At 46.9% G+C, this 22,339-nt stretch overlaps 2 protein-coding genes and 1 pseudogene across 2 annotated transcripts; all 3 read left to right on the plus strand.

The window, feature by feature from the left end:
- The first annotated feature begins 27 nt into the window (after positions 1-27).
- Positions 28-438, plus strand: LOC120652061. Its single transcript, XM_039929760.1, has one exon. The coding sequence runs from the start codon at positions 28-30 to the stop codon at positions 436-438; it is 411 nt and encodes a 136-aa protein (XP_039785694.1).
- A 3,827-nt stretch (positions 439-4,265) lies between these two features.
- Positions 4,266-6,294, plus strand: LOC120675175 (anthocyanidin reductase ((2S)-flavan-3-ol-forming)-like). Its single transcript, XM_039956315.1, has 6 exons — positions 4,266-4,609; positions 4,763-4,929; positions 5,007-5,207; positions 5,291-5,450; positions 5,525-5,744; positions 5,846-6,294. Exons 1-6 carry the CDS (start codon positions 4,483-4,485, stop codon positions 5,991-5,993), a joined length of 1,023 nt encoding a protein of 340 aa, XP_039812249.1. The 5' UTR covers positions 4,266-4,482; the 3' UTR covers positions 5,994-6,294.
- An 11,085-nt stretch (positions 6,295-17,379) lies between these two features.
- On the plus strand, positions 17,380-21,949 carry LOC120675267 (annotated as a pseudogene).
- The last annotated feature ends 390 nt before the right edge of the window (positions 21,950-22,339 follow it).

Below are 22,339 nucleotides of genomic sequence, written 5' to 3' on the forward strand. Positions count from 1 at the left end.
GAGCATCCCCACTGCGAGTCGTCGGCGATGGCGTCCGCCTCCCTCCCGGCTCCCGCGCTCGGCCGCGCCGCGCCCCTGAAGGCCTTCGACTACAGCCGCACGGGCGTGCGCGGCCTCGTGGAGTCCAGCGTCTCCTCCGTCCAGGAGCTCTTCCGCCACCCAGACCCCTACGGCTCGCTCTCGCTCGCGTCGGCTGCCCGCAGCTGGGGCTTCTTCCACCTCGTCAACCACCAGCACGCGCTCCCCAACCCCGTCCCCGCAGCGAACTACGACTACCCCGCGCGCGCCCTCGCCGCAGTGCGCGCCTTCAACGAGCTAGTGGACGGCGGAGCGTGCGCCGCTCTACGGCCGCCGCGGACGGCGCGGGCCTTTGTGAGTTGTCCCCTGAAGAGCGGCGTGAAGAGGGCAGGAAGTCCGGGAACTTGGGCATGGTCATAACGCGGACGGCGGCAGGCAGGTGGCCATGACGCGAATGGCGCCCGCGGCGGCGTGCTCTGCCACCAGCCACTGCCCACTCCCAGATCCACGAGAAGGCCCTGTCGCGACCTCTTGCGGCCTCGGCGCCTGACGGCGCATCGGCTTTACGGCAGCGGCGCGGTGGCCTCGGCACCCGTTCGCGCGTCTGAGAGGCGGCACGCGCCCAGCGGCCGCCTGCACGCATGTGCGATGCCTCGCGGCGGCGTCGGTGCACGCTCGGTCGTCCGCCTCGGGTCAACCCAGCCATTCGCAGTGGCTCGCGGCTGCCTCGGCTCTCGCACTCGCGCCTGCTCCTGCTCGCGGGGAAGCCTTGGACGCTCCGCCACCGTTGGCCGCGCGCGACGGCTGCCCCTCGTCCAGCCGCGAACAACGGCGCTCCAGACGGCCGCACGCGATGCCCGCCCGCCCCGCCAGCACGCTCCCGCCGCTGCCGCGGCTGCGGCCACGCCACCCGCAGCGGCACAGGCGAGGCGCGGAGCTGGCACAGGCATGGGGTGAGGCCATCCGCGGCAGCGCGGGGCGAGGCCGACCGCGAGTTCGGTGGAGGTGATGACTGATGACAACGAGCGTGCGCTAGCCCATGCGCACCGTGAAGATAGGGACGTACCGCTCCCGGAGATCGCACACCACGTACAAGGGGCGCCGCTGTAAGATCAGCTGTCCGGTCCCCAACGCTCGGAATGAGCAACGCCATGGCCCAGGCCATTTTCACGGGGAAGCTTGGATGGTCAACTGTTCTGTTGGCCGTTAAAAAAAATCACGGTGATGGCACATAGGTCCCAGTAAAATTCATTAGGTGGCAGTTAGGGCAGAACGCAAATTTTAGTGGCAGTTTTGGAAGGACAAAAATTTTTAATGGCTCACAGGGAATTGACTCAGCAACGAAAGCAGGGTCGTGCGCTTCGACTCCGAGCGACTCATCGCGCACTGTCTCTTTCCATCATTTTCTTTCACTTTTGTGCATTCTTCAAAAAACAAAATCTAGACAACTTCGTGATAGATACATGTGCCATGGAATACATAGTTTACATTACGCTCAATCGTTTGTTATTTCTCAGTTTTTTTAACGATCTTCATAGGCACTGTCTCGTACTCTTATCGTGACGCATGGCACAGAGCCCGTACATTACTGTTCATGGGCGGCAATTTTCCACTATCAGATCATCAAGTACAAAGTTTCTAAGAAAGTCAACTACACCCATCTAATGATATGATGAGCGTCATTTTTTTGTGTGTGAAAGGTGCCAGGACCTCTGCCTAATCAATTTACAAGATCACGGGAGTTGTTGTGATGACACGATTTTAAAAACTTTAGTAGAGAAATTCTACATATTTTCAGAGAGTCAAATAGTATAAGGTCATGTTTGGATCAGCTAAAAATCAGTTACTAAATATTGGCTAGTATTAGTTACACTGAATTCAATTAGAGATAATAGATTTACACATATTGATTGATTAGCTACCCGATGCTGTTAGATTCAAACCAGCTCAGTTCCAATAATTTCTAGTAGCTAATGATTAGCTTTGTGTATCTAAACATGCCCTAGGGCTATTCCTAATTATTGTATCATTGTCACAATATCCAAAGTTTGCATGACATACGGTGCTGTAAATTAAGATCCAACTACTCCCACGCACAATTTCATATATTGTTTCTCACACAATAATTAAATGTTAGGTGTACGTAAGAGAATGAATTGTGGACCACTTAGACGGTTTAGATTTTAATGCCTATGATTCCATGCATAGGTGTCATCTTCCTTAAGGTACAACTTTTTTCTCTTTCCTCACACATCAGAAAAATACTTACGTGAAATACATTAAATGTATATATTACTATGCACTGGGAATAGCCTAGGCAAGGTGTTGAACAATCATACTACCTCCAAATTCTAGGCCACTTTAGTTTTGTTCTAAGCAAATAATTAAATACGCAATCAAAATATGTTTTATGATAATAAATGAAACCAGTTCTGTGACAATATAATTTATATACTAATAAAGAGACTATATTTCCATCCCCTTGGGCCCACCTAGTCCATTTTCACTCTATTACCGTCACTACCGGAAACCTCGTTTTTGCCGTGTGCGCCAAGATTTACCGAGTGCAAATTCACGGGCACACGGCAAACATAAATTTTGCCGAGTGTGCTCAAGAAAACACACGGCAAAATTAAAGCACACGGCAAAGTCATGCTTTGCCGTGTGTTTTTTTTTTTTGGCACACGGTAAAGAATACTTTGCCGTGTGCTTTTTTGTGGCACACGGCAAAGCTAAACTTTGTCGTGTGTTTTATTTTGGCACACGACAAAGTAATAAATTTTTTTTGTCTTCTCACCTCGAAACTTTTTCTACACTTCACATACAACATGTGGTACTCCATGTTAAAATTTGATACATTTTTGTATTTATTTGTTATATTTAACTAATTAATTACATTTCAAGCAATTTTTTGAATCAAGTCAAATTTGAACTGTAAGTGATTCAAATAATAGAATAAAATAATTAAAAAATGATATTCATGTTATTTAACATAGTTTGAGGCCTTACCTATCAAATGAAAAGAAATTGCAAACATCTTGTCCAGAAAATACGATCACAAATTGTGCTTGAATGATTTTAAAATTCTAAAAAAATCAATTGAAGTCTGAAAATTATGAGATTTGTCAATATCTCATGAAATCATATGTGGAGGTTGCGGTAAAAATTTGAGTGGGTTTCGCAATTTTGTCACGTATGATGCTTACAATTGGAAACATCTGCGAAGAATCAGAGAGTTGAGAAGGATGCGGTTAGGTTTGGAGTGGAAGTGACGATCAAATATGGGTTTGACTTCAAAAAATTTTCTATAGCCAATAGACAATATATATTGTTTCGTGTAAAATTTTGGTAATTTTTTGGAACCACTTGATAATTTTAATGTATCAAGTGCAATTATAGAATTTATATAAATTGAATTTTGATCTATAACTGCATAAGATAATGCAATAATATGAGTAGAAGAATTAAATATATATAGTTGAGTGAATTTGATAAGTATATTCAAAGTGCATGTTAATCAATTTGGAAGAATAAAAGAAGAAGGAAACAAAAAGAACAAAAATAGAAGGAAACAAAAAAATAAAAAAAGGTTTGCCGTGTGCCAGATCAAGGCAGGCTTTGCCGTGTGCCCCAGATCTGGCACACGGCAAAGTGAACTTCAAATTTCATAAATAATCTCGGATGAAGAAACTTCCAAAACGAAAGTTGTAGATCTCAAAAAGTTATGAAACTTTGTAGTTGACAGCTTTTTAATTTGAATTCGTTTAGGGTCTCAAACAAGCAATTTAGACTCGGTTTAGTATAGTATATGGGGAAAGAAAATAAAGTATAGACACAAGATGGTTAGATGTGAGGGGGAGGTCGCGGGTTCGAAACCCGTCGACCGCGTTGTGCACGAAAATTGGTTGCGAGTTGTGACTTTGGTGGAATGGGCTGTGCCTGACCGGTGGGGTCCTCTTCGAATTAATTTTTTATTTTCTATTTTTAAAATCAATTTTCTGAAAACATTTATGCTGTGTGTTTTTTACACTCGGCAAACTCTTTGCCGTGTGCCCGATAAATGGCACACGGCAAAGGTCCTATTTGCCGACACATATTTGCCGTGTGTCTTTTGCCGTGTGCAACACACGGCAAAAGATTTGCCGTGGGTATTTTGGCCCAAAGAATCCGTTTCCCGTAGTGCGTACCTGTGGAATTCTAAAAGAACTAAAACCTGTGGAATTTTTATCCGCAGCACGAAAAGTACGCAGCCAGCCGGTTGCCCACGGTTGAGTTCGTGGGCGGTGGGCGCGCCAACAAAGCCGTCAAACGCCAGCGGCAGACCGGCAGTCGATCTTTGTGTGTAGTGTGTATAAACGAGGCCTCCAGATCGACAGTCAGATAAGCTCGAGTTCCGGTGTGCTAGTGAGCGAGCCCCCTTCTCCTTGTAAGCACACACCGCTAGCTGGCACCATATCTCCGGCGATGTCGGCGTCGTCGGACAAGAAGAAGACGGCGTGCGTGACGGGAGGGAGCGGGTACATCGGCTCGGCGCTGATCAAGATGCTGCTGGAGAAGGGCTACGCCGTGAAGACGACGGTCAGGAACCCCGGTTCGATCACTTGACGATCCCCTTTCACCTCAGTTTTTCGTTGGCTGGTCCTTTTCCTGGGCAGGGCAGGAGAAAATATCTTTTGACTGCAGTTCCAAGAATCTGAAGGCTGTAACTTGTGAGATCTGACTCTGGACTCCGATCCCAATCCAGATGACGTGGCCAAGAACTCGCACCTCAAGGAGTTGCAGGCACTTGGCCCCCTGGAGGTCCTCCGCGCCGACCTGGGCGAACAAGGCAGCTTTGACGAAGCCGTTGCCGGCTGCGACTACGCCTTCCTCGTCGCTGCTCCGATGAACGTCCGAACAAAGGATCCTCAGGTTTAGCATAAACACCGCAGCTAGTCTAGTCGAATGCTGTTCTGTTCATCACCTGCTGTTCAATTGCGCGATGGCAGAAGGAGCTGGTCGAGGCCGCCGTCCATGGAACTCTGAACGTCATGAGGTCGTGCGTGAGAGCCGGGACTGTGAAGCGCGTGGTCCTAACCTCTTCGGCGGCCGCGGTCGCCACCAGGCCGTTGGAAGGCGACGGGCACGTGCTGGACGAGGACTCCTGGTCCGACGTCGAGTACATCACGGCCAACAAGTCTCCCTTTTGGGTATGTTCAGTACGTCAGTTCTGCATCCCATCTGAATTTTCTTATGCCGAAACGGAATGCCGTGGTCATCTGCGATGCCGTAGGCGTACCCGGTGTCCAAGGTGTTGCTGGAGAAAGAGGCGTCCAGGTTCGCGCAGGAGCACGGCGTCAGCCTCGTCACCATCTGCCCCGTCGTCGTCCTCGGCGCGGCGCCCGCCAGAAAGGCCGACGCGAGCGTTCCGGCCATGCTCTCCCTGCTATCCGGTGAGGAGATTGAAGCGCCAAGAAGTTCCCATGGCTCGTGCGTATCTGACCTGTTAATTCTGCATCATTTTCAGGCGACCAGGCAGCGTTCGGCGTGGTGAAAGCCATCGAGGCGACCACCGGCTGTGTGCCGCTGGTTCACGTCGACGACCTCTGCCGCGCCGAGATATTCCTCGCTGAGGAGACGGCGGCCGCGGGGAGGTACAACTGCGGCAGCCTCAACACGACCATCGTCGAGATCGCCCGTTTCCTGGCACACAAGTATCCACAGTACAACGTGAACACAGATAATCTGTAAGAGGATGGGTCTCAGTCTTTCAGAGCTGTGAATTTGTGTTTGCAACGTTGCACTGACCACTGATGAACGAACGATTGTTTGTCTGCACTTTTCGCAGCCCCGGCGATTTGCTTGAGAAACCGAGAGTGTGCCTCTCGTCAGAGAAGCTCGTCGGTCAAGGCTTCGAGTTCAAGTACAAGACTCTGGATGAGATTTACGACAACGTCGTCGAGTACGGCAAGGCTCTTGGCCTTCTGCCCAACTGATGTGATGTGATGCTCCTCTCTGCAGAATAAATCTCTTTTACCGCACGTAAGCACAACGCCTGAACCCTAGCGGTTAATTCCATCTGTATGAGAGCATGGCTTATAGAGGCAGCTGAAGGCTTTATACTACTGCCATGTCATATAGAACCAATCTGAATGTGTCATTAAAAATCTGAATGTGTAGGTGTGCACTATGTATTATTATGAAACCGGTTCCGCTGGCTTAGGCCATTCCTAGTGGAGGTTTTATTGGGATTTTATTCTCATTAAATGAGGTGACACATGAGCAGGCTTGATGACAGGCAATGCATTTATAAAGAAAGAGATAGAGAGAGTTTCATGAGAGGAGAGAAGGTTTCATCAAGATGAAACTTAGGATGCACTGGTACCTAGACAAAATCTGATATGGCACTCTTGGTACTTGTGCAATGAAACCCTGCACTGTGAATGTCTTTACTGTAGTGGGACTTGCGGCCGTTGTTACGCGAGACTTGGCTATATGTTAGGGACCATGTTTCGATGCAATACTGCAGTGGAGACTCGTCCGTATTATCACATCCTTCTAGCTTTATTGTAAGACTAGGCTCACCAGGGCGCCCATCCAACCCTATCCATCCACCATTCCAACTACCACCCTCTCTGTCTACAGTGCCGCAAAGTGTATGTGCGCTCCTTTTAGACACATTGGTGAGCCTAGTCTAACCAATACATTATACATGGATATGGATATCAAGGTGTTTCATTTTTTTGGATAAAATAACCAAAATACACATATAAAGATGCTTTGAAGTGTCCCTAGAATATTCCATTAGTATTTTGGTAGGGGTAATATATGAAAAGTGTTTCAGAAAACATGAAGTGTTAAGTATTTAGAACCAAATAAAGTGGTTAGAATCGACGGATATTTGGAAGCGAAGGTTAGTAGTAAGATGATCTGATGGTGGGTGGCCGTTGTTCAGCTTAATTAAAAAAAACGTCTGTCAAAAAATGCTCCTATAGCGAGTCAGAATCTCAATAAATATATGCGCTACCCACCATGACATTATCAAAAATCAATTAAATTAAACCTCTAAATTTACATATAATTTCCCATCATACAATGAACGATCAATTCAAGTGACCCCATAAATTTACATATAAATCATCTATCATGCCATTATAAAGATGAATTAAATTAACACCTAAATTTGCACATAGCTACCCATCATGTTAGTGCTAAAAATAAATCAAAATGACCCCTTAAATTTGCATATAAATTATCCACCATGCCATTATGGAAGATCGATTAAAGTAGCCTCAAAATTTGTATATAAATTACCACTGTGCCTTTAGGAATGATCGATTAAAATAAGACCCATAAAATTACATGTAAATTAGTTATCGGGTCATTATAAATGATGAATTAAAGCAACATTTAATTTTACATATAAATTATCCATTATATAAGTGAATGATGAATTAAAGTAACCCATCGCCTCACAGCCAAGGAACAGGAGGACCCACTCGCCTCACCAGCTCAAGTCGTCCTAGGCTCCTACTAGCACTTTGGCCCGAGTGATCTGCTGCGCGCAGCCGGAGTGGGAGGGCGATTTTTTCTTTTTTATATTTTAAAAAAATAAAATTTCAAAAATATGTAGCCATTTTAAGAAATTGCAAAACTAGACCCCTGTCGCCTAGGGGGGGCGACCGGACCCTTGTCGCCCAGCCAGGGGGCGACAAGACCTGTTTGCAAAAAAATTTGGCAAACAGGTCCCTGGGCAGCGGCGCGCGTGGACTCAGCGGCAAAGGGGCCGGTCGCCCCCCCACCCACGGGCGACAGTGTCCCCCCTTCTATATAAGCCCTCCACTCCATTCTCTGCTCATTTGAGCCCAAAAATTCCACCAAAAATCCAGAAAAAAAGAGAGGGGTGAGGAGAAGGGAAGCGGCGAAACCCTGCCGGATTGCGCACTTGTGATCTGCAGGTAATTACTTTTAACTTATGTATTTTTCCATTGCTATTATAGAATAATTTAAGTATGAGTTTGAGGATACCTTAGTAATTAGTGCTATAGTAGAATTGTAAACTTATAATGACAATACGTTATTGATATTGCAGCATAAGGCAATGGCTGCCTCCAATTCTGGAGGATTTTCATGGACCGAAGAAAAATCTAGTATAATACTTGATATCATGACACATCTTGTAATCAGTAAGAAGTTGGATCCATTAGCGGATGGGACGATAGAGATGGTATTGTCCAAAGTAGTAGAGTTTAAAGATTTTTCATTGTTTCGAGGTATTACAATGCAAAATGTAAAGGGACACCTGCTAGAACGTCGAAAGATATACATGAGAGTATGTGAACTAGCGAATCATGCTAATGTCATTGGATTCTTACAGAGCTCTTGTAAGATATGGATGCGGCTAGAGGTGTATGAGATGCATATTAAGGTAACTCTCATTCAATTCTAATCCCGTCCGTTATTTGGAATCTATATTTATGAAATAGTAAAATCGTTGTGTAATTATATGCTAGTATTACCCCGAGTATACGTAGTTGATTAACAAATCGATACCAAATTTTCATAAATTGGTATGTATCTTCGGTGGACTTATGCCGTAAACTAGACGAAGGAGGTGGAGAAGATCTTCGGGTGATAGTACTTGGTCTCCGCAAGAACAGATGACCGGAGGTTCGTCAAGTCATGCTGCCGCACCTGAAGCACCAACTTGTGTTAGCTGGGATGACGACATGGATGACTTCATGCCCCCTAAATAATGGCCTCCAACACATGATGTTCCTCCCCCTGTACATGAACCTAGAACCAGAAAAGAGAGAAAGGGAAAGGCAAGAGGTTCGTCAACTCATGCTGTAGCACCTGAAGCACCAACTTGTGTTAACTGGGATAACGACATGGATGACTTCATGCCCCCCAAACCATGGCCTCCAACACATGATGTTCCTCCCCCCTGTACATGAACCTAGAACCAGAAAAGAGAGAAAGGGAAAGGCGAGAGGTTCGTCAAGGCATACTACACCACATGCAACACCACCATCTGTCAACTGGGATGATGACCTAGATGATTTCATTCCATGATTTATAACATATGATGTTCGTCGGTCTAGATTGTCCCCAAAAGATTGTCTAAGATGTATTCGCATTTAGTATTGTTAATGTTGTATTATGCTTGTATGTATGTCTCGTACCTAACTTGCATTGGCTCCCACATGGCCGTGTGGCTAATTAAACCGCTAAAGTGAGGCATATTGCATCTATAGTCTTTTTGTTGTTGCATTTTGTGTTCATTGGTATAAGTTTGTTGGTTCGTTTCGAACCTTTGTTTCAGTCACTGGACATGTACATGATGTCGAGTTTGAATCGTAGTTAGTCGTAATGGAGCATCGAAGTATAAACATACCATCTATCATACGAAATGGATAATACGAGAGAGATACAAACAAGCATAAACAGACGCGAACGTTGAAGTGTATAAATAAGCGGTCCACAGATATCTCATTACAAATAAACATAAGAGATACAAACATCGGATATGTGCGTCTAACTTGGACATGCGCCCAGGACCTCTGCACATCGAATAGGTAAAATTAAGAGTGCGCTAATGCATCGTATAACAATGCATAACAAAAGTAGATTTGTTGCGAACGTACCTGACGCCAGTTCTAGAGAGTTTCCATAGTGGGCCTGTCGTCCTCTTCGTCGCCGTACATGGCCTCGTGGTAAGGCTCGTGGCTGACGATGGGCCGACCAACGGCTAGCCTCTCGTACGACCAAAGCTGTAGGAGTAGTGGGCACCCCGACAGGATAGCGTCCGCATGTGTCTTCCTGCAGCCGTCGCAGAGTCCACGGTAAGTTGATGCAAGTACCACCGAACGCCAGCTGTAGGGCGGTACATCCTCGTCCGCATCCGCAATCTCCCGTGCGTACGGAAGGAGAATCCTATCGACCGAGTTGCCATGAGTGTTGTTGAACATGATGTAACCAAACAACTGGTCACACTGTACTCGTCGGCATCCGCAGGCAACAGGGTAGGCTGCATAAACAAATAAGATTAATGGTTTCAACTCACAATGCAATATATGAATTGTAAAAATTAAACATAAATATGAATTGGATACGTACTGCAAACTGTAGCAACCAGGTCTTGGAAGGACCTGCTGCTCGCGGGTGCGGGTTGATCGGACCTGCTGCTTCGACGCGCTGAACCAGAGCAAAACGGGCCTCTAGGTCATCTTTCCACGAAGCCGCCACCACACGCAGACCTACAGCCTCCCCGACGATAGGGAGGCCGAGGAGGTAGGCCACGTCCTGCAGTGTTGGAGCCATCTCCCCACACGGGAGGTGGAACGTGTGTATCTCCGGCCTCCATCTGTCAACGAGCGCCGTCAGAAGGGATCGGTCGAGCTGAACAAGCCCCCCCTCGACAAGACGGCCTAGAGTCAGTAGATCGGACTCACGTAACCTGCAATAAACAAAAATATCGAAATAAAAGAAGAATAATGAATACATAAGTGATAAACAATAATATTTCAGTACATACCTGTTAACCCAATCGTGGTGTATAGAGATTTGCTCCCCAGGTGGACGAGGATGTAGCACTTCGAGGGCTCGGTGCTCAACTGCTGCAAAGAAAGACATGTGGCTCGATTTGATAACTGAGTCTAGTAAGGAGTCCATACCTACATTCAAAAATATAATAAGTGTTCGAAACCTATAGGTACATATATGTTTCATACAAACTGGACGCACGATTATTACATATTACAGATAGGTTCGATACAAACTCAACGCACGATTAGTACCTAGGCAAACTCCACACTGTTCGATCATGACACTGAGTGCCTTCCACGAGCAATTCTCGCCGATGGTGGTCTGAAGGTAGGAGGTGCTCCATCTCTGGGATTTCCGGAAGGACATGCGTCAGCAACATCGTTGTAAAGATCGATGGACCAAGAGGGGGGGTGAATTGTGCCTTTTTCAAATTTCTAAAATAAAATAAAGCAACTGTAAGGATCACCGGGGTGTCCGACCCTAGAGGGGGAGGGGTGAATAGGGTCGCTAATCGCTTTTCTATCCTAGGGCTCAATCTAATTGCATAAGATAAACCTAACACGTCCTACACATGCTAGTTATGACTAAGGTTTATCTATGCAACTCTCTACTTACCCCTAAAAACTTGCAACCTATAGCCAATCCTAATCAAACTAACTAGGAAAGTAAAGGCACACAAGAAAGAGTAAATGCGGAAACATAATAAGGTAAGTAAAGAGGTAAGTGCAAGAGGGATGCAAACTCCCGAGTAGACACGATCATGTAACGTGGTTCGGCACAAACGCCTACGTCCACGGGACACCGAGGCTCTTCCGATCACCGTCTTGCACTACGCCACCAAGGCGATGCCGGCAAGCAAAGGCAAGTGCACACAAGACACCGAGTCTAGTGCACCGCCACCGTCTCTCTCGGTCACCCGGCCGAAATCCACTATGGAGCTTCTCCACCAAGGAGGGGGCCTCCTCTTCCCCCGCACAAAGTGTCGTTGCCACTCCACACCAAGACGGAGGGTCACACGACGGATCACAAGTTGCTTGCCACAGCAAGACTTCTCTCAAGGGAGCTCTCGCAAGAACTAATCCCTAAACAAGCACTAAGCACTCTCACAAGTGTGCTTAAGCCTATATGATGTACAATGAAGCTCTATGGTGGTTGGAGATGTTCTTGGGTGTGTTTGGGATGTTCAGCAACTCCAGCACACTTCAAATGGACGGGGTGAGGCATATATATAGGCCACCAAGTCTTGTAGCCGTTGCTCCAACGGTTAGCTGAAAATCTGCGTATCACCGGAAGAACCGATGCCTCTTGGTGGGGTAGCGTCGGTTCATCCGGTCACTCACAACATGAAGTAGCCGTTGAAGTCCTGACAGCTGATGCAGAGACCACCGGTTGAACCGATGCAATGCACCGATGCCTCACCGGTTCAACCGGTGCTGAAAGAATCTTCTCCTGGATGCTGACGTCATTACACCGGTGGTATGCACCGATGCACCGTCGGTTGAACCGGTGCTGAAGAAACTTCTTCTGGGCACTTGACATCGTCTCTGGTACAAAGGACGGCCATTGCACCGATGCCCTATTTTGGACCGTCGGTTCAACCGGTGCCTATAGGCTGACTTGGCTTCGATTCCCTTCTGCACCAAAGTATCAAGGCGTCGGTTCTTCCGACTACCATCGGATGCTCCGATGCCCTGGCGTCGGTTCTTCCGGTGCTCCTGAATCGAAGAGCTTTCAGGGCGCTGCCCTGAGACCCGTAGGGGCAGTCCATCGGGCCTTGCTACGCCTATCTTCTCTTTCTCTTTGTCATCACTTGAACCTAAAAGCCTGAGAATGATCATCTTAACAATCATATTAGTCCAAGTGTTGTGTTGTCATTCGATCACCAAAATCACTCGAAATGGCATCAATGGTGCCATGTTCGTTACAGCAACCTTATCTATGCAATACTAGTAATGCTCAATTCACCAACCGGCTAACTAAGCAACCTACACAAGCTATAAAGGATACAACAAGATATAAAGCTAAGCAAGGTAGAGCTAAGTTATGATCTCTAGGGTCAAGCACATGAACAAATTGCATGAAAGTAAGTGCTTAAATGTAAAGAGTGGGCAAGAGACGACCGGATTTTTTTTCCCGTGGTGTTGATGTGTTGGCACACACCCCTAATGCACGTTGTGACACTCACTAAGAGTCTTGTCACCTCCCAAGTCACCGAGACGAGGGTGCTCACTAAGAGTCTCCGTTCACCATCCCGGCGTGGTGGAGCTCAAGCCACGTACAATCTTCTTCGGGCTCCCACAATCAACTTTGCAAGCTCCGCAAGAAACACCTCAATCACCAAGATCGCCTAGGTGATGCCAATCACCAAGAGTAACAAGCTAGGGCTTTCACTTGAGCAAGAACCGATCACCAAGAACGGATGCACACAAGCTTCTCACTACTCAAGTCCTTAGCCTTGCTTCTTGGATGATTGAATGATCAAATGAGTGGAATGGGAAGCTCAAGGTGGCTCTCAATAATAGAATGAGTGTATGAGTGTTGCCTGGTATCAAGAGACTATAAAATGACCCATTGGAGGGGTATATATAGGTAGCTCACGCGGATAGAGCCGTTGGAGAAAAACTGCCAGAAAAAGTACTCAACGCCAGTTAATCCGACGGCCCTCCAAAAGTCATCGTCGGTTCAACCGATGAATGTAAACTGCCCATTTGAAAAACTAGCCGTTACAGCTCGGGCAATTTAACCGACGTATCATCGGTTTAACCGGTGAGTGTAGTTGTCCACTGATCAACTGAAAAACTAACTCTCTGGACAACTGCACCGACGCTAACTCAAATCCATCGTCGGTTTAACCGGTGAGTATAAGCTTAGAAATCCCTAGAAAACCAACATTCTGGACAACTGCACCGACATTAATTTCAAATATCGTCGGTTTAACCGGTGTACTCAGTGTCCATGCTTCAGTGACAGCGTTTAACCGACGTATAGAAACTTGAAGGCGTCAGTTAAACCGGTGATAAGACTTTTTCCTAATTTTGTCTGTTTTGATTTGAGTCTTGAATGAAATCCATCTTTGCTTGAGATATGAGTTGAGTAGCACTTGTTTGAGCTTCCAAGAACCTGAGTGACCAATGTGTGCATCCATTTATTGGTTGACCATGTCCATGCTCAAATTACTTGGCCTTAACCTCTCTTAATAGTGCGACCTCTACAAATCTATAAAACCTATACTAACCTAAGTGTCCTTCTCAACCTTGCGACACTTAGGACTAGAAAGATCCTTAGTCTTGTTATATATTTGAGTTGAATACTGAGATCGCCTTTTTGAATAATGAAATTTAGGGGCCTCTTTAACATATGATCCAATGAGCGATAAGATTTCATTAAGCTGCACAAACTCATTAGTCACAATAATGGTTGTCATTAATCACCGAAACATACCTTGAGGGCCTAGATGCTTTCAATCATGAAGTGCATTCTGAGGACACTTCTTGTAGTTGTAACCCAATGCTCCACATTGGCTGCAACGCTTTTGTGCCTTGCTTGCCTCGGACTCGTCCATACCATTCCGAATACGACGTGTCTGACGGCGGCCTTTGCCTTTCTTAGTGGCTGGATCAGGAATAAACTTCTTAGCCTCATTGTCCTGAATGAAAGGTCCCACTATTCCAATCCCGTATATCTCATATCCCCAGGTGGATACAGCTGCTTCTTTGCTGAAGTAAGGTGAAACAAATACTCCTGGCTGCAATCCAGACTCTGCACATGCCGCAATGACGTGCGAGCAGGGCAAATGCAATAACTTTAGCTTCATGCAGGAGCAGAAGGCATTGCCATCTGCTCTAATCAAAGTTTCTTGTACCACCCTATCTCTACGGATACCACGACCAGTTCTATCCTTGCATAGAAACTCAAATCTATGCTCCATTGTACCTATCGATATGACGCGGTGCAGTTTGGCCTTTGCTATTTTTTGTTGCATATATTGTGTCTCTCTTGAGCAAAACTGAATTTGAGGATTGTTGATGTTTATGCTGGCAGTCATGTAGCACTCTCTGAAATACTTCATGCACCCATACATGATAAACTCAACAATTCCCACAAGAGGGAAAGCACGACAACAATGCATAATCATATTAAAACACTCTGCATGGTTTGTTGTCTGAATACCATACCTCATTCCGTTAGTATCATAAATGAATGACCATTTTTCCTTAGGTGCACCTCGAATTCAGTGTGAAAATGGCTTCTCAATTGAATCCCTGGCCTCTGCAGACTGACTCATGCTGGTTCCTGCTGCCCTTGCCTTCACTTTCTCTGCAGTCAACTGATCAAGCATCTGCCATAAAGCATTAAATTTCCTTTGTTGATTCTGGGTGCACAACCTCTTAAACATGTTCTTAAGATCCTTGTTCTTGAAGTGGTCATAGAAGTTTGCACCCATATGCCTAATGCACCACCTGTTTTGGATATCGGGCCATAATGGAGGCGTTGTCGTAGTTCCGCGTTGCAATTTCAGTATTGCTTGTAGCAGACCTGCATGCCTATCACTAATAAGTCATACATCTGGATGTGCAGCAACAACATGAACCTTCACTCGTTCAAGGAACCAATGCCAACTGTCTAAGTTCTCATTCTCAATAAATGCAAATGCGAGCGGAATTATTTGATTGTTGCAATCTACCCCGATTGCGGTGAGTATCTGACATTTATACCATCCAGTCAGAAATGTGCCATCAATACATATCACCGGAAGACAATACTGAAATGCCCTAATACAGGCACCTAGGCAAAAGAAGGCTCATTACAGAATGCTTTGTCCCGTAGTCACGGCTGGTACGAGGTATGTGTCATAAAAGCTTTCAGGATTTCTAGCAGCAACCTGGGATAACATACGAGGTAGGTTATCATATGATGCCTCGTATATGCCGAACCGCATCTCGAACACCTTTTATTTAGCCCGCCATGCCTTCAAATAACTAATGCTGTACTAGTAAGTTTGCTCAATGTGTCGAACAATCAATTTTAGCTCATAATTTAGGTTGTCCATAATCAACCCATATATTTGCTTTGCAACAAAGTCGCATGATATATTGTGATGCGATAGCTGAACTTCTGACAGCAAACAAGTGTGCTCTGTCACAATGGAACATTTCCAGTTCGACTTCCATCTACCCTTGAATGCATGTACTCACCATGGGCATCCATCATTCACACACTTCACCTCATATTCTTTACTACCAGACTTCACGACTCTAAATTCTCGCTTCAATGATATTGCCCACTGTATTACAACATCTTTTACGGCTTCAATGTTTGGATATGTTGCACCTTGCACTACCTCATTCCCTCTGTACTCCCAGTCCTGATGTCGTACGTCTTCTACGACATCATTGCCAAAACCATGCTCCTTCCACTCTTTTGGCAATGAGTACTGCTCGTCATCAGATGAGCCCTCATGTGCTTCCATCTCCATTGCGGCTTCATCTTCTGCCTCCATCTCGTCCACGATGCTATGTATCCTCTCTCCCTCATCAGCAAGGCCCTGTGGTCTGATGTTTTGGTTCTCTATCTCTTCTGACTCGTCTTGCTCAACATAGTTTGTCTCTTTTTGAATACTCGGAGTTGCTTGATCTGCACCATCTCTTTGAATACTCGGAGTTGCTTGATCTGCACCATGTTGGATTTCATTTCGTATCGTCTCCCGAGTTTGAACAAGAATTGCCAGAGGCCACCCACGCTCTACAGCTGCTTACATGTACTTCTGTCAGTCATCAGTGCTGTGTATCATCATCAATTCCCATAAATCACCTTCTACCTCCTAATTCACAAGAGCATGGATGGTCATCACATGTGTCTCCGGATCAACACGGAACCCATGCTGCAGACACTTATATATGGAGCCAAAACTCCTCTCCAGAGGTTTATCTATGGCGCTAGATGTGCACTTAAAGGCAGAAAGGTCTACTCCATTTGGTCCATACAAAACATTGTAGTTATCAAAAAATACTTGAAACTGCATCTTGCTCGACATATCTGTACATCACCGAATACTTATCGAGTCATACTCTTTACTTCACTACATTATTCAATAATCCGTACAAACTAAGTATGGATTTTAACTATAACATATAAGTATTCATAACTACGTGATGACACACAAATTCTATACTGCATATCTGAAATTCTATTCTAAATCATAACTAATTTATAAACACGTCTCTAATAGTACTGCAATTATAATAATAAACGCGTAGTCTTAAATTCCTAAATTAATTTACTACTACGTAACTAAGGTATCCTTAAACTCCTACTTAAATGGTTCTACTATAGCACTAATTAAATTAAATTACTCTACAATAGCAATAGAAAAATAGATAAGTTAAAAGTAATTACCTGCAGATCACAAGTGCGCAATCCGGCAGAGCTTCGCCGCTTCCCTTCTCCTCACCCCTCTCTTTTTTTCTGGATTTTTGGTGGAATTTTTGGGCTCAAATGAGGAGGGAATGGGGGTGGGGGCTTATATAGAGGGGGACCCTGTCGCCCGTTGGGGGGGGGGGGGGGGGCGACCGGCCCCCCTGCCGCCGAGTCCACGCGCACCGCTGCCTAGGGACCTATTTGCAAAAAAAAAATTGCAAACAAGTCATGTCGCCCCCTGGTTGGGCGACAGGGGGCTTGTCGCCCCTCCCATGGACGACAGGGGCCTACTTTTGCAATTTCTTAAAACATCTATATATTTTTGAAATTTTGTTTTTTTTAATATAAAAAAGAAAAAATCGCGAGTCGGAGGTTGTGAAGGCTGGGCCGGCGAACCGCATCCGAGCCCGCGTGGGCATGAGCAGCCAGTTGGGCCGGTCTTGGCGGTCTCACGCATTGTAATGGGCCAAGTCGCAACCAAAACCATGTGATAATATGGGCATCAGGTGTAAGCAAAACCCTGGATGGAGTATGTTGTATAAAAATAAAAAAAATCATACTCTCTTCGTCTCAAATTATATTTTCTCTTAAGCTATCCTTCTATCCATCCATGTCATCTGAATGTCGAATCTATAAAGCATACAAAACACAGCCACAGAAAAATGAATAAATAAATCTATTCAAAACATGAAGAACTATAACTAAGCACGGAGTGTTTAAACGAACACAAATATTTTGCCCGTAGCGACTCACGTGCATCTTTTCCGGTGATTAATCAAACTAGTTATAGGCGACATCATTGGCCCATATGGATTATTTGCTTGTTGCTTTGTAGTCTGTGAATTAAGCTGTTTTCCTTGCTTGCTTGGGCTAGCCCGTGAAGATAAAAAGGACCGATGCCTAAGAGAGGGGTGAATTAGGATTTCTAAAAATTAAGGCTCACTAAAAACTACAACTACTAAGCAAAACCTATGCAAGAAAAACTAGCTATGTACACTATGGTTTTGCTAAGTGTTGTTACTTCTACCGTGGCCAAGTTTTGAAACCTAATTCCTCCTAGACACTAACCTATCAAGCTAGTCTAGGAAAGTAAGCACACAATTGCAAGAAAGTAAATGCGGAAGCTAAAGGGATAGGTGGAGAATGCAAACTCCCCTATAACGATGTCGGCGATGGCACATGAAGAAGACACGGCGATGTTTTTCCCGAGGTTTGGGGAGACTCACGGTCTCTACCCTCTACGTCCTCGTTGGTGCTGCACAAAGGGCTTTGCTCTCGCCTAGTCCTCAAAGGAATACGGCCTCGCCCACGCAAGGGTAGAGGATGACAAAGTGACTTCCGCGGAAGTCAAATAACCCCAGTCGGGTCTCCGGATATCCCCGGTACACACCCACCCGAACCTATCTCTCGCGTAGCCCTCCACAGACTATGGCCTCGCCCACGCAAGGGTAGAGGGTGGATAGGCCGTTGGGGTCTTTCGAGTCCTTCTCACGGAGCTACCCCGCCGTCTCCACTATGGGAAGCTTCGGCCAACTAGCCGAGGGCCTTCCTCCCTCTCACAAGAAGGTGGCGGCCACTCCACACTCCGGAGGGTCTCGCAAGACTACAACTGCACTTGATACAAAGACGTGCACGCAGGCACGGGGCTAGACAAATAGGCCTAAGCCAAGATGCTAACAAGCTCTCGTTATGCCGGGATGTGTCTATTTGCTCATATGGTGGTTGGGCTCACAAATGTGGTTGCTACACTTCAAATGGGCATGGAAATGTGTCTCAACACTTGTGCTAGGCTCAGGAGTCACCAACTACTTAGTGGAGGCCGGGCAAGGGGGTATTTATAGCCTAAGCCACAAAACTAGCCGTTGGGAGCTTTCTGCACATTTCTGTGTGATCACCGGACGTTTTCACCAGACCGTCCGGTGTGCAGTCCCAACTAGCCATTGAGTCGACCGTTGCAGTGCAATTTTGACCGTTGGATCACAGGACGATATTATATCGTCCGGTGCTCGTTTGAGCACAGGTCTTCATGCTTGCGAAGTCCACTGTCTATATCGTCCGGTGCTCACCGGACGATATTATATCGTCCCGTGAGTTCAGCCATCGGCATGTTCAGCGCTCCCCGCTGTCTATATCGTCCGATGCTCACCGGACAATATCACCGGACCGTCCGGTGCCTGTAAACTGCACGGGGTCTTGAGTCTTTAGCTTCAGGGCTTCTTCTTCTCTCCTGTTCACTCGACGGGGCTTCTCCGGACCTCTTGGTGCCCCAAAAGACGGCCCGCTGTCCGGTCAGCGGGACCGCCGAGTCAGGGCATCGGCTACGGACTTTGATGAAGTCTTGATCTTCTCTTGTGATCTTTTAGACCTTCTTTGAGGTGTTTGTTCCCTAAATCCATCTCTTTCATTCTGGGACTTTATCAAAAACACTTACACACTAGTATTAGTCCCATGGCACGTGTTGTCAATTCAACCACCAAAACCACAATAGAAAACTAAGCACAAGACTTAGGGCCTATTTTCCTTACAGCCCGGACAGCTCTCCTAAAAAACAAGGATTGACTTGCTCATCGAAGAAGCAAGGCTGGCAAAGCCAGCAAACGAACCATATATTTTCTTTACTAAATTGGCGAAAACTCGGTATGTTTTTTCAACGACAAAGCTAAAGTAGCCTTTGACTATATTTCTATCTCCTCGGCCCCACCTAGTCTATTTTCAGTCTGCTACGTAAAATCTGTGGAATTTTATCTGCCACCTACTTCATGTTTGCCTAGAGCAAAGTAACCGGTCAAATACCAGCGGTACGCCGGCAGGCCCGGCACGCGGCACCGATTGCCTTTTTGAATGCGTGCGCGCGCGCTGTCAGTTCAGGTGTGTATAAAACGAGGCCTCCCGAGTCCCGATCGATAATAACCACAGACACCTGGTGAATCTCAGATAAACTCGAGTTCCGGTGTGCTAGAGGGTGAGCGAGCAGATCCGGCGATGTCGGCGGCTGCGGGCAAAAAAAAAAAAAAAAAAACTCGGCCGGGTGGGGAAAGACCGCCCCACCGGTATTAAGCTAAGAAGAAGCATCGGCTTTCCCAACCGAGAAAATCCCCGAACCACATCCCCGCCCTGACACTGGGAACCGTAACCCCTGGGAATTACCTGGGCCATACACGGTCCTCAGGCCGACCTGGGCCGGCTCTTAACCAATGTTTTGGCACACGGGACCGGCGAGGGGATTTTTTTAACCACAGCCTGAAATTCGCTCCCACGGGGATTTGAAGTCAGGACATGTAGAGTGCCGCTCGAGTGTCTTAACCGCTAGGGTAAGCACCCTTTGGCGGCGGCTGCGGGCAAGAGGAAGACGGCGTGCGTGACCGGAGGGAGCGGGTACATCGGCTCGGCGCTGATCAAGATGCTGCTGGAGAATGGGTTCGCCGACACGCCGTGAAGACGACGGTCAGGAACCCCGGTTCGATCACTCGACGATCCCCTTTCACCCCGGTTGCCGGTTCGATCTTTTGACTGATGTACCAAGAATCTGAACGCTGTAACTTGTGATCTCTCCCATCGCAGATGACAAGGCCAAGAACTCGCACCTCAAGGAGATGCAGGCAGTTGGCCCCCTGCAGATCCTCCGCGCCGACCTGGATGAAGAAGCAGCTTTGACGAAGCTGTTGCCGGCTGCGACTACGCCTTCCTTGTCGCTGCTCCGATGAACATCCGATCAAAGGATCCTGAGGTGCATAAAAGTCGCGCGCATGCTGTTTGTCTTTGGTGACCGCGCGCATATGTTCTGTTCTGTTCATGTTCATCACTTGCTGCTCGATTTGGCGATGGCAGAAGGAGCTGGTCGAGGCCGCCGTCCGGGGAACTCTGAACGTCATGAGGTCGTGCGTGAGAGCAGGGACGGTGAAGCGCGTGGTCCTAACCTCTTCGGCGGCCGCGGTCGCCACCAGGCCGCTGGCAGGCGACGGGCACGTCCTGGACGAGGACTCCTGGTCCGACGTCGAGCACCTCATGGCCACCAAGCCTCCTTTCTGGGTATGTCCCTGGGGCGCACACGCATAGCATGTTCAGTTCATCAGTTCTGCACCCTTTCCTACCTCGTGTCCGTTTGCTGACGGCGCGCCGTGGTCATCTGCGCCGCCACAGGGGTACCCGGTCTCCAAGGTGTTGCTAGAGAAGGAGGCGTCCAGGTTCGCGCAGGAGCACGGCCTCAGCCTCGTCACCCTCTGCCCCGTCGCCGTCGTGGGCGAAGCGCCGGCCGGAAAGGCCGACTCGAGCGTCCCAGCCATCCTCTCCTTGCTATCCGGTGAGGAGATCATCGAAGCGCCAAGAAGTCCCCATGATATTTGATATAATTCCTTGCCTTGTTCATGGCTCGTGCGTATGTGTCCTATTAATTCTGTGCATCGTGTTCAGGCGACCAGGCAGCGTTCAGCGTGCTGAAAACCATCGAGATGAGCACCGGCTGTGTGGCGCTGGTTCACATCGAAGACCTCTGCTGCGCCGAGATATTCCTCGCCGAGGAGGCGGCAGCCGCTGGGAGGTACAACTGCGCCAGCCTCAACACGACCATCGTCGAGATCGCCCGTTTCCTGGCAGCCAAGTATCCTCAGTTCAACGTCAACACAGATAACCTGTAAGAGAAACCGAGAAACCTGATCTGAAAATTGAGTTTGAAAGTTTTAAACTGTTGCACTGATGGACGATCGATCGTTTGCCTGCACTTGGCAGCCCCGGCGACGTGCTTGAGAAACCGAGAGTGCTCCTCTCTTCAGCGAAGCTCGTCAGGGAAGGGTTCGTGTTCGAGTACAAGACTCTGGATGAGATATACGACAACGTCATCGAGTACGGCAAGGCTCTGGGAATTCTGCCCAACTGACTGCGATGTGATGCTCCTCGCTGCTTTTCGGTCGGCGACAATAAGGATTCAGAAAACAAAACACAAAGCGTTTGCAGAATAAATTTGTGCTGCACATTAGCTGAATGCCTGAACCCTTTCGGTTCAGTCGATTTGTATAAAGCTAGGCAGTGGCCAGTGTCATCAATAATCTAAATGTGTACTACTATGTATTATTATATCCTCCTAGCTTTATTATCGATAACCAACCTCCATTTCACAACAGTTGGGTTTTTTTTTGGATAAAAAATATCAAAATACCCCTATAAAGATTATTTGAAGTGTTCCCTTGGTATTTTGGGAAGAATGTTTCAGAAAACATGAAGTGTCAAGTATTTAGAATCAAATAAAGTTGTTAAAACTGACAATTTTTTTTTGAAGCATTAACTGACAGATATTTGGAGGCGAAGGTTAGTAGTTGGATGGCGGGTCGCAGGCTCGCAACTGGGCAGCTATTAAAAAAAAACTAGTCTGTTAGAACATGCT

This window comes from Panicum virgatum, chromosome 1K (genome assembly GCF_016808335.1).
Source record: "Panicum virgatum strain AP13 chromosome 1K, P.virgatum_v5, whole genome shotgun sequence".
NCBI classification, from domain to species: Eukaryota; Viridiplantae; Streptophyta; class Magnoliopsida; order Poales; family Poaceae; genus Panicum; species Panicum virgatum.

Bases quoted from the DNA above. Each gene is read 5' to 3' on its own strand.
- LOC120652061 (XM_039929760.1), top strand. From the start codon at position 28: ATGGCGTCCGCCTCCCTCCCGGCTCCCGCGCTCGGCCGCGCCGCGCCC.
- LOC120675175 (XM_039956315.1), top strand. From the start codon at position 4,483: ATGTCGGCGTCGTCGGACAAGAAGAAGACGGCGTGCGTGACGGGAGGG. The intron at 5,208-5,290 runs GTATGTTCAGTA...GCGATGCCGTAG, and splicing joins CCAACAAGTCTCCCTTTTGG to GCGTACCCGGTGTCCAAGGT. The intron at 5,451-5,524 runs GTGAGGAGATTG...CATCATTTTCAG, and splicing joins CATGCTCTCCCTGCTATCCG to GCGACCAGGCAGCGTTCGGC.